The sequence below is a fragment of the Petaurus breviceps genome, unplaced genomic scaffold (genome assembly GCF_028583685.1).
Source record: "Petaurus breviceps papuanus isolate PSGF00001 unplaced genomic scaffold, PetGlider_PUasm1.0 173, whole genome shotgun sequence".
NCBI classification, from domain to species: domain Eukaryota; kingdom Metazoa; phylum Chordata; class Mammalia; order Diprotodontia; family Petauridae; genus Petaurus; species Petaurus breviceps.
The window spans coordinates 6,778,577-6,791,331 of NW_027185759.1; the positions used below are offsets into that span (position 1 = coordinate 6,778,577).

The window sequence follows — 12,755 nt, forward strand, 5'->3', positions numbered from 1 at the left end:
GCCCTGCCCTGCCCCTGCCTCCAGACTTCTCCAGACCTTCTCTGCAGAGCCCTGGACTCTGCATCTGCCCTGGAGCTGGCTGCTTAAAGCATCCTGGCCCTTGCAGAGCCAGAGTGTAGGCTCATTTGTTTGTCTTTTGTAACCCCAGCATTTATCACAGTGCTTGTGGTATACAGGGAGGGCTTCATAAATGTTGTGCCTCCCCCTCATTCCGTCAGTCAGACCTCCAGCCTAGTCTTAGCTCTTCCACTACTGGTGTGTATGACCTTGGACCAGGCACAGCCTCCCTTTCAGCCCCAGTGTCTTCCTGTGCAATAGCAGGGCACTGAGCCAGGGCGTCCTTGAGATTCCAGCAAGCCCCAAATTCTACCATTCCGATTTCTGGCTGATCCATCCTCCAGGGAGGCAAAATCAGGAAGGAAAAGAATGCTCTGGAAAGACCGCGTCTCTCGCTGTGGGATGATGGCTTCTGCCTTCAGCGCTTGTTAGGGTGACCAAGGGAAGGACATTTCCCATTTGTGAAATTCTGCAATGCTTCTTCGCTTTGCTAGCCTGCTGGTCTACCACTGACGCCAAAGCACACACAGGCTTATGTTAAACTACCAGCATGTTGCTGTTTTGTCAGAGAAGATGCAGCCCTTTCTGCAGAGGCCAAGGCTGAACAAGAACCCCCTGCTGCATTCTCCCCAGCTCTGGACACCCGAGACCTTCATCTGAACTTTTTTCCACTAACATTCAGAACTGCCAAAGCAAACACCTATCCCAGGATGTGGGACACTGGTGGGAAGTCTTGCTAGGAAGTATGTCCACAGCTCACCCCCAATTCCAAACTCATTCTTGCCTTGCCCTGCCTAACACAATAAGCAAGAGGGGGATGATGCCAAGAGATCAACTGCATTACATCACTGAGCCCAGTGCCCCCAACACTCTAGGGCTACAGGCTAGAGAGACCTCATTCCTGCCTCCTCAGCTGTGTCCTTGACTACAGCAGAGTGGGGAGGTGGCTGCACTCACTGTTTCTGGAGTAGATGCTGATGCTGCTGTTGCTGCTGCTGTCTGTAGGTCTCGATGGTGTGCTGGGGGAGGAACTGCATGAGTTCCAGGGATTCCTTGATCTTCAGCAACATCTCATACGTCTCTCGGCCCCTAACCTGTGCATGAGGACAGGAGGGAGAACACGATGAGGAGGGAGCCTTGTGTGGCAGAGAGTGCTGGGCCTGCAGTCAGGAAGCTGGGGGCCGAAGCTCACCTCTGATACTAGCCTGCCATGGGATCAAGTAAGCATGATCCTTAACTCTCTGAACCTCTGTAAGATATGGAGAATGTCTGTAACATCCAACTCCGAGGGTCGCTGTGAGGCTCCAAATCCTAGATATGCGGCAGCTATCAAGTGTTAGACATTTACCTGCTGCTGAAAATATCCCACCGGATCTTAGCCAGGGGAAAAATACACTTTGGAGAATAAAAATTCTCCAAAAAAGGGAAAAAAGTCAACAGAACAGAAATCAGAAGACCCAGAATTTGAGCAAATGTTGACTCTCAAGGTGAAAAGGCACAAACTCATGAACCATCTTAGTTCACCAGGGCCTGCTTGCATCACATTTCAGAATCCTTTTCTTCTCACCAAATTGTATTCCTCTAAGTTTTAGCATATCTGTTTACATTCTGTATCTATCATCTCTCTTTACATGTCCATGTATATATTATGCATGCATATGATATATCTCTCCCTCTCTATCTAGATGTACTGAATAAACCTTTTAAAATCAACTGTAAATTTCCCTGGGGTGGCTCCTCCATTTTGTGGATGTTTTTTGTTAAATCACTCTTCCCAGTCTGTCTTCCCCTTACATTCAGCACATTTCAAGGCTGTCCATTGATGGTCTGCAAACTCTATTACCCTATACAGAAAAGAGTCAGGATTGGAATCTTGCTTAAGCAAACCCAGACCATGTCGTGCCTCCCAAAAGCTGAATCTGATGGGATCTACCTTAGCCTAAGCCTTTATTAAATCAAACATTAATTTCTTTTGAGTGAGTTTGTGTTGGGTGTTTTGATGAGCAGAATTGACCCCAGCAGCTGCATGTACTTTAAATATTTCAATGCACAGAATGGCTGGAACCAATATTTGTAATTTATCATGATGGTTGCCATGAGTGCTGGAGCCACTGTGGGACCTTTGTAAAGTTCAGACTGGGAAGAATCTGCTGACATGGTTATTGTAAAGTTGACTCCTAAGGGAGAGATCAGCCCCAGGGTGGCACACCCAGACCTGTCTGGCTGCTTTGGCCTCTGCCTCACTGCAGCTCCCACTCAAATCCCACTGCTGCCCTCTTTCTGGATCTCAAGTCTTCTGCAATGGCATTCAGCTAGCATGACCTCTGGCAGTGAGAGTTCAAATAACTGGGTGCTCACTGTCCTGAGTGATAATCCTATGACCTTGTTGGGTGAATATGGCACTCAAAACTATGCAATTGATCTCTTCCTCAAGGCCAGAATCCTAAGGGTTTTCCATTCATAGGGCCATTTTTAGTCTCAGTCTAAATTTTACATTCATAAATATGTCCTCGGTAAAGCTGAACTTTTCTAGCTCTCAATGATTCCTAAATGGCTTATTCATCTTATGGATCCTCTTTGATGAAGTTTGAGCCTTGATCTGGTTTTTCCTTGCTACCTGACCCATTTCTAGGTCGCATCCTACTACCACCATGCTGTACTTCAGACTCATCTTTATTACATGAGAAAGTAAACTAAACTGAGCATGAGAAAGGTGATAAATCTGGCAAATGGGAGCAAGGAAAGAATGAATACAAACCAATGATAAAGCCCACTGATGTCCAGGAAAGTGTTAACTTTAGACTATTTGCACCTTCTTCTTCTCCCTTCATCCCACTGGCCCAAGTGATCAGTCATTCTAACCAAAGTCTTTGAGGCTGCCAATCAATCAATAGACATTTATTGAGAGCCTACTATGTGACAGAAACTCTTCAAAGTGCTAGGGATACAAAGAGGCAAAAGATAGCCTTTGCTTTCAAGGAACTTACCATCCAATGCTGTCCAATGGGTCAACCTCAGAAGCATATTAATATATTTTTCTCAATGCAAATAACCCCAAAGGAAAGGTGTCATTATTAGCTTTAATGCTTTACCTAAGGACCAAGATGCCTGTCTACTGAACCTAAAGCTGAACCCTCTTCTTTGCATTGTCTCCCTCTTTAAAAATGGGAGATCTTGGGAAGCAGGGAGGTTTGCTTTCATCCTTAACACAGTGCTTTACAAATAGATATCACTTAATGATTTTTTTTTTGGTTGGCCAATAAATCAGGAGTTGGTAAGGAATTCATTTTAAAGCACATGCCAAGGGAAAGCAGGGATTGCTGCAATTGTACTCACCGGTAAGTACAAGAGCTCATCATCAGGGGAACGCCGTTTCTTGATTGACGTCATCTGGATGCCATGAGTGTTCTGTCGGAAGGCTGTGGGCAAAGGACAAGGAACTCTCAGCACATGTCTCAGGCAGCAATGCTCCCACCAGACAGATGGGCACCAGCAGCACATGGCAGTTCAGCCCTCTTGCCAATCATTCTATTGTTTGGGGTGGGGTGGGGGGGTCAGTATCCAGGTGCCACAATGAGCCAAGGACACTAAGGAATGGCCTTCAGGAGGCAGCTTCTAGAAAAGCACCTTGCAAAATGCCAAGTTCTGTGTCATGGTTAACTTTTATGAATAAATCTTACAAATTAAGAAAGTAAGGGAAAATACTTTCCCCCATAGCTAAATTCAAAGAATCCTCTTCATTTCAAAGTAGCAGAAAACATTTTATATATGATTTTTTCCCTTCTCTATACTTTTGAAATGTGGGAATGAGGTGAATATTAGCTCCCCCCACCCGGTCACACCCCAGTTACTTAAATATATATTTTATGGGGCAAATACACACTGCCACGCAAGAGGTAAATGCAAAGTATTGCTGTGGGTCACCAATAAGTGGAAACAAAAATTGGGAGGGGACTTAGAGAATTTCTAGTCCATCCCTCTCATTTTACATTTCAAGAAACTCAAGCTCATGGAAGTCAACAGATTTGCCCAGGATAATAGGAGCACCCAGTGGGCTTGGGGGAGTGACCTTCAGTGTCATCTCATCCAAGTTTCTGGCTTTAAAGATGAGAAAACAGACTCAGAGAGGGCAAAATGACTTAGGATCCTAGGTGGATTCAAATCCACATCCTCACCCCAATGCCTCTTAGCAGGACTCACACAAATCCTATTTTGCTCAGTCTCTAGCCTTTCTGGGGAGCAATAAACAAGATTGACACCTAGAAATAATGTCAGGAGTCTGGCTCAAGACAAAAATAGTGAAGACCCATAATTTACATCAGAATCACATTTAAAGTTACTTCTTTGGGGGGAAACTGGGAAAATATCTGACAAACCCTGTGTATGTATGTATGTGTGTATGTATACATACACACATATACACACATCTGTGTGTGTGTGTGTTTAGCAGCCAGAAGATGAAAATGGAGGGTTGGTGCTATTGCTATGTGAGATCATGGAGTCTGGTGGCCATTTCTTGCCCTTGTTGTTAATCAACAAAAGAGTTGATTTATCTTTTTTAATAAAAGGAAATGTATCACCCAAGGGTGCACCAAGCTCGTGATTCCAGTGCGTGGAGACCTGGTGAAAAGTTGAGGATCAGTCTCAGTCCAGCCGAATTTGATGGAACGTTTTAGACTTAGATGTTATCCAAATTTGATCCAGGCAATAGGAATAAAGGACATGCCCTCTATTCCTTCTCATCATGTTATTCTTACTGAAACCTTTCTATGAGCCTCATTTAAATGTCCAGCCAATGCAGTGGAGGCTTCCCTCTGACAGTAAATATGTGGAAAAGTAGAGATATGGATGTAGCATTAGGTGTAACCATCTATATGATCTTTCATCTTCACTACATACCCAATATTCTTTTTCCTAATATGGGTTCACAGTTGTATTATTACACCACTTCTTACATTCAAATAAAACAATATTGAATTCTTTTTTGGTTCAGACCCCAAAAAGACATCTTCTGTGCCATGGACAAGCCCCTGAGATTGTATCTTGCTTGATATGGATGTTCAGGAGTTGAGTCGAGTGAATCTCTTTCTTCACACTTGTCTGAGCTTTGTCTCCTTTTGACACAGAGGAGAGCCCTCAAGGCTCCCCTCACCCACCCACTCTGTCGTCATGTAAAAAAATGAAATAATAAAATAGTGGGATCTTATATTTGCTTTACCTCTTAGTCATGAGATTATGAAAGATGTGGGCTATACAATTTGGCTCTGGGCTACCTTTCTAGTCTTATTTTCCATTCCTCCCCTGCACACACTCTTCCCCCTAGTCAAAGCAGAGTATTGGCTATCTCCCTTTAGTCTATGAGCTGAACTACTTGCGAAAAGGGACTAGTTTTGACTTTTTTGTTTGTCTGTTTGCTCAATGCTTAGAATGGTGTTTTTTTTTTTTTTTGCTTGTTTTGCTTTTTGGAGGACAATTCGGGTTAAGTAACTTGCCCAAGGTCACACGGCTAGATTTTGTGTTAAGTGTCTGAAGCTGGATTTGAATTCAGGTCCTCCTGACTCCAGGGCTGGTGCTCTATTCACTGCGCCACCTAGCTAACCCTAGAATAGTGTTTGATAAATAGTAGGCACTTAATAAATACTTGTTGACATGACTTGATTTTTCTGAATTTGGCATTTCACCTACAATCTGAATGCCTTTATCCAGGATCTCTTCCTATGCCTGGAGTGTACACTCTCTTCACCTCTACCTCTTCAAATCTGTTTTTTTTTCAAGGTTCTGATCAGGTGCCATATCCTCTATGCAACCTTTTTGGATCTCCACCCCCACACTGGGGTAGCATTCTCTCCTTCATTATTCCTTACGTCCATACATTGAGCACCACCACCTGTCCTACAGTATAACATAAGCTCATTGAGGGCAGGAAGAGTTTGTGTCTCTAGCACTGAACGCAGATCTGCTTTCTTTTGAGAAGAGGATATTGATTCTGCAGTTTCATTTCAACATAAATGTTCTCTTTTTGCCTTTTCATCCAATATATCTTTGGTTGGTCAAGAGGTTTAGAGAACAAAGAAGGCATTTATATGACTCAAGAGTTCCTAATATGTCTTTCTTTGTGGTATTTGGAATGACCTTTCTTTTCTCACTGAGAAAACTGTCTGTGACCAAATACAGAGACATCAAATACTCAGATAGTCCATGAGACTCATCAGCCTACCCCTACAAGTTAAAGACACTTTGTGGAAGTGCTGACCAAGTATCCCAGCTACTCTTCAGCACTGAACTCTTAAAGTTCTTCATGGCAGCACCATGGAGGGGCAGCTGGCTTAACATTTGGCTTCATGAAGTATGAATTTAATCTGGTCTCTGGGTGAGGCTACTTATTTGTTTGTTTGTTTGTTTGTTTGTTTTAGTGAGGACGTTCTTCCAAGTCCAGTGTTCACATTAAGGCAATCTTGCCATGAGAAGCCAGTGTGTGCTGCTGGAACTCCCGATTCTTTATGATATGTCTCCCAAGAGTAGGTGCTGATGGTTTCCTCTTCATATACTTGTTTCTTTTTCATTACGATACCATTGGCACCATTTTCATTTGATGGGGATTTGATGGCTTATCTTTGGATAAACATGGATTCCCCAGAAGCATTTCAAATCACATTCTATCCACCACAGACATATTTTTTTAGGGGGGGGGGTGGGCAGACACTCTTCCTGACTTCATATTAAACACCAGTGGTAGCATCTTACATTGTACAACATGTGGCAAAGTCCCAATTTATTGGTTGGACTGTCCCTGCTGGGGAGAATAAAGCACCATAGAACTGTTGACAGATGTGTTCCATATAGAGGCTTGTTGTTATTTACCCATTCTGCTCTATCAGTGCTGACTGAGAGGAATGGCTACAGTGAGAATTGATGTCTTTATTTTTTGTCCATTTCCCATTTTTCAAGATCGATACTTAAATTAAATAGTTTGTTTTAGAGCTGGAGTCTGGCTTAGTATAGGAAGCAGAAAATAAAGAACATTGAATTTTGAGTCAAAGAACCTGGGTTCACACCCTCGCTTTGTCAATAAATAAGTGATTTGGGGGCAAGTTACCTTGATCTCTATAGCTGTGAAAGGAGAGGTTTGGACTGGACACCCTCCACAGTCTTTTACTGCTGGAAATCTAGAATCTTGGCAAGCATAGTCTTTTCAGCTTCGACCTTTCATCTTCATTAATCTTTATTTGCACTTTTCTTTCATTATTCATCAGATAACTGTAGGAAAATGGCTGATTCTAGAATGACAGCTATGTCAGTTATCAGTCATTTTCTTGATAAGATAGAATCAATTTTAGTATTTTCGAGTTGTCGTCCATTAAACACTTAACATCACTAATACTGCCAGCTTCTCTTAAAGAAAATTTACCAGCTGCACAGGCATGAGGCACCTGAGTCATCATCAAGCCTTTGGGCACTTGCCTTTCTTGGCCCTGAATCCTCCTTTTCAGCATAGCTTTCCAGTCTTCCCTGATCCCATTTGATTTTCTCAGACAATATTAAAGTACATGTTGATTTAATTTGGATGCTCATCAAGTTCCTCCTAGACTTTCTCTGGGTCTTCTGCAAGGGATGCTGAGACAGAAGCTACAATCATCTTCATGGTGGTCTCTCTGCTTACACCCAAGACAAGCATTGCAAAGCAAGGCAATCAAGCATCCCATGCAATACTGTAGGCTGCTGCCTTTCAGGACTTTAGTGAATGAATAACTTCAGCTTTTTTCTTCTTTTCTTCTCTCTAATTTGAGGCTTGGAAACACCCTTTCATTTACCTGCAATCCCTTGATGTCTTCTGGTTTCCTTTTTGTCCAAGATGTCAGTGTGCATCTGGGTGGTGGGCAAAGGATTCACACTCAGCACACCAAGTTAAATGATGTTTATGGACATCATTAAAAAAGTGTGCTTTTAAAATTCTTTCTGGCTTCTTTTTTGACCTATACCAATGGAACTGCAGAAATGAAAAAAAAAAAAAAACTTCATTGGCCCGAGGGGGATTTTGTGCTGGGACCCTTTCTGATTTATCACTGAGAAAATTGTCTGTGACCAAATACAGAAACATCAAACACGGAGATACTCCATGAGAATCATCAGACTACCCCTACAAGTTAAAAATACTTTGTGAAACTGCTAACCAAATATCCCAGCTACTCATCAGACCTGAACTCTTAAAGTTATTCATGGCAGTGTCATGGAGGGGTAGCTGGCCTCATAGAGAAGAAATTGAATCTGGTCTCTTGGTGAGATGGGTTCATCCCATCTATTACTGAGTAGCTAATGGTGTGGCAATAAAACATCTCCATCCTTACCTAGGCAGGGTTTTGAAGAGAGATGTTCCATTCATTGCTGGGTCAGCCCCGTTGTAAAAGGCACATTTAAAAGTAATGCTAATGAAAATAATAGCCTTTATCGCTGTGGTATACTGGAATGTGAGGGGCTTAGATCAGAGAGAAGCCATTCAGTTCCCTTGAGCCTGGGTTCCCTTGCCCTCAAAACGAGAATCTACACTTACACACCTACATTGCGCAGTTGTGGGCAAAAGGCAATGATTCGAAGCCTCAAAGCACTATGAAATGTGAATTCTTCCCACAGTCCTTCCTGATTTTACAGATTAGGACAGTAAAGGAACAGGAGGAGAAGGTGGCAGTGGAGTCAGAATATCTGCGGTTGCATTGCAGCCTTACTCCTGGCTGGTCTGGAGCAAGCCGCCTTTCCAACTGGGGGCTCTGTTTCCTCATCTATAAAGTGAAAGTTTCTAGATCAGATTAGGAATTAAAACCAGACCATTCCAGGGCCAATTTGGACGCCTGGCAGCAATGAGCGTCCTCCCTGTGGCCTCTGGCGAGGATCAGTGGGTCGGCATGCCCAGCTCTCTCCTCCGGTGCCCACCTAATGAGAATCCTTGAATCCAGCCTATTGCCGCTCTAGCTACTTACGGCGCTTCGTACCGTCACCATTCTTTGAGCTGTCTGACACTTGCTGCTTTCGAATGCTGTCTTCATCTGCCTTCCTGTCTCGACCTGGGCAAGCACAGATTCGGGCTTCGAAACATCGGCGGCCCAGAACTTGCCCACTAACAACCAAAGAGAGAAAAGAGGAAAATTGAGAAATGTCAAAGCACAAGGTATCAGAGTTCAAACTTGGAAGAGACACGAGGACCCTGGAACCCAATTCCCTTCTTCTACAGACGGTTCAGCGACCAGCCCCACTTTACAGGATTTGGAGGTGGATTTAAACCAGGTCCTCCGATTGCATCCAGCACTCATCCCATAGAACCGCACTGGCTCCAAAAAGGCTGTGCCTGTCTGTCTCCACTCACCATTTCTCTAGCCCCTGCTCTGGGACCAGAAGAGTCCGTGCTCTGCCTCAGGCACCATTTGTAGCATGCCTGGCCTGAGTGTTCCATTTCCGTGGCCCCATTAGGTCTAGAGAAGTCAGCAAGAGGACCCAGATGCCCTCACTAAAACATTCTTGCCTTTATTATGAATTAAATGGCTAAAGTACTTGGCAAAACACCAAGGGGCTTAAGAGTTGCTGTTAATATTAATAAATCACTCTCAGATTGTTGTCCAAAGAATAACGGTGAGCCCAGTAACAGAGCAGCTCTATTTGGCACCATATTATGAAGGAAATTTGAGTTAAGCCAGTGGATGTCTTTGGATAAGATCCCCTTAGGCAAGGCAGATTTATTCAAAGAAACTGTTAAACGCCTTGGGGGGAAAGTGAAAACAAACATCATCTAATAGGAAACAATTGTTGTCCCAATTCGAGGATAAAGCAATTCTTCCCTCTTCCCACCTCCCACTTCGCCACACCCTCCTAGGTGCCCATTTTGTAAGGATTTTTAGGAAACTTTGCACCAGGATTTATAACACCAACAGAGCAATCAGAGACAGGCTGAGCCAGTTAGAGAGAAATTCCCCAGGGGACTTTGCCTTCCCAGTGCTCCTTCCCTGCACACATGATGGTGACTCCACAGGTAGGACTTACTCTCTAGCTTCTAGGGTGACGATAATCAGAATGGGTCTGCGGTTCATCCCTCCTACACAGCTGCTGTTACACATGAAATTGTATAAGACCGTTGTGAATTCCGTGCCAACCTGGACCCAGGGAGAAAAAGGACATGGATGGTGTAACCACACTGAAGTGAATCTTACCAAGAAGTTCACACTTTCCATTGGCCACAAAAACCAAAGGGTGATTTATTCCCTTGAGTTTCTCATTGAAATAATATCTCTGTCATGTTTGTAGTCCAGAGAAAGAGGATTTCCATGACTAGTGTGGTAGGATGCACCCCAGAAAGGGTTGGCCCTCATTCTGAGCCTCCATGAGATTATTGGCAAATTTGTCATCATTTATTAAGGCATCAACTGCCTCATAGCTGACAATATGAAGCCTGGTATAATAGTCATTGAATCTCAAAATTTTAAGTAGCATAACATGAATAGGTTTCTAAGTTTCCCAGGGGGAGGCTAATATGGATGAAAACCATATGGTCTCCACTCCTCCCTCTCCATATTAATATGTATTGGAATCTCTTTCAATACAACTTGTCCTTTGAGAAATATATAAAGACAGCTGATAAATATTAATTTTTAAATTTTATTACTGTAAAATGATTATTTTATTTTATTATTATGATCATTATTTTTTATTATTTCTTAATTAATAATATTTATATTTCTTATTTTTAATTTTATGACGATTATCCTCATTATGATGTTTGCTGGGGTATACATGTTGGCAGAGGATAAATAGTAGTATTAACAGCTGAGTTCAGTGCAAACTTGGGGACAGATGAAGAGGAGGAAGAAGAGAAACCTAATCCCAAATTTACATTTAAGAACAATTTCAAAATCAAACCGTTGACCAGCAGATGCTAACAATACCCACCCCACTTTACCCCTTTGTTCTATTTGCTTATAAGACCTAGCCCATCCTGATCTGGCTTTACCTGTGGTGGCTCATAAGGTACCAGAACACTCTGTCTTCCTGTGATGGGGTCTTCTACATACTGGGCATGGCTGTTCCCCTCTACTCGGATCAAATGACTCGGAGGGGCAATTTGTCCTACAAAGAAATGAATGTGATGTGATACAATTAACTGCCCTCCCTAAGGAAAAGGGGAAAAACAAAACAAAACATCAAGGCTGGATGAGATACAAGCAGAAAATTGGGGATCGCAAGTACAGAAAGAGGGGAAAGGGAGATGTCCTTGGAGGATTGTGTTTTCTTGTTAGGTTAATAACTGGCATGGCTACCATCACTGTGAGAGGAAGCGATGGAATGATAGAAAGGGAAAATAGCAACATAACACTCATTGGTGACTGGGAAGAAGAGACCAACACCTTTAAAGATAAGGAATAAAGGCTCATGGATGATCATGGAATGTCCTTACTACCTTTTTAGCTGATGCTCACAAGGAAAACTCAAAAATCAACTTTCAAGAAAGGGAAAGAAAAGTCACGAGTCTAATTTAGAATCAAGACACACCTATTTGAACCAAGACATGGCTGCCCATGTTCTGTCTGTTGAAAGGACCCCAAACCATCACCAACAACACGACCCACTTTGTACTAACATCTCCCACTATATTAAGCCAAGTATCAGAATTAGTATTGAACGTAAGATGAGGGACCTCTGGACATTGATTCTGGGTAATTCCCATAGATAGAGAAACAGGGCAAGGTTGAGAAAGAAAACAGAGCTCAGAACCACTCTGGGAACAGCACACACACACACACACACACACACACACACAACTGGGTGATGTAGATGTCCATGAGGCAGGGCCACTCTTAATCTGAAGAGATCTGAGAAGGACGAATTGAGGGCATTTCAAATTTCAGCCAATAAATAATATAAAGAAGGAAAATAAATATGTTGAATCAATAATTATGGCAGGAGTTGAGGAAAATTATTTTAGGGTCTATACAAAGTCTACTCTCTCTTATCAGACAGATATTGGTAGAGTCCAGAGATAATTGGTTCAGAAGAAACAGTTTGAGCAGTGGCATTCTATGGTCCCTTTGCTAATGCCTCCCTGCCACTCCCACTTCCTTATATTGCTTCTTACCTGTTCTCTTTCTTTCATACTTTCTTAATATCTTCCTTGGGTCCCATCCATTTGCCCATTGCTGGTTTACTGTTTCCCTTTTCTCCCAACCACACATCCATTTTCTCCCACTCACCTGCCTTTTTCTCCTGCTCATATTTTCTTCTAAGCTTTGCTGGTCTCATCTCTTCTCTAAAGGTCATTCTCTTGCTTTGCCTGGAACCCTTTATCTTTGAATTCTGCTCTTCAGCAATGTTCTACACCTTCTAGGGCTTATTCTGTGCCAAGGGCTCTGACCCACCATTTCACCTCCTTTTCCCCCCTTTCCCCATTTTTCCTATCTCCTCCTGCCTCCTATTTCTCCCACCTCCATTCTGTTTTTTGAAACTCCCTTCTAAGAAGTGCTTTATTGCCTAAGGCCTAAACTGCCTGCTGACCTAACCACTACCTTCCTCACACTTGCCCTAATGTAGCCGCAGTAACAGGAGATAGGTTCACATGTAAGTACATCCATGAATTCTTAGAGGAAAGTTTCAAAACAGAGGGAATAACCAACTGAAAGAAGAGAAGAGAAGAGAAGAGAAGAGAAGAGAAGAGAAGAGAAGAG

The 12,755-nt window shown here is 42.9% G+C and overlaps 1 protein-coding gene across 4 annotated transcripts in view; it reads right to left on the reverse strand.

Moving 5' to 3' along the window:
* The window catches only part of TP63 (tumor protein p63), a 121,414-nt gene that overhangs the window by 25,689 nt on the left and 82,970 nt on the right, over positions 1-12,755 (reverse strand). For 3 of the 4 annotated variants that reach the window (XM_069083307.1, XM_069083309.1, XM_069083310.1), the window contains exons 4-8: positions 11,048-11,163; positions 10,084-10,193; positions 9,030-9,166; positions 3,394-3,476; positions 1,015-1,151 (exon numbers count right to left, since the gene is read on the reverse strand). In XM_069083307.1, coding sequence (XP_068939408.1) covers positions 1,015-1,151; positions 3,394-3,476; positions 9,030-9,166; positions 10,084-10,193; positions 11,048-11,163 — 583 coding nt within the window. The remainder of the gene's footprint in view (positions 1-1,014; positions 1,152-3,393; positions 3,477-9,029; positions 9,167-10,083; positions 10,194-11,047; positions 11,164-12,755) is intronic. The other variant, XM_069083308.1, reaches the window with a different exon arrangement.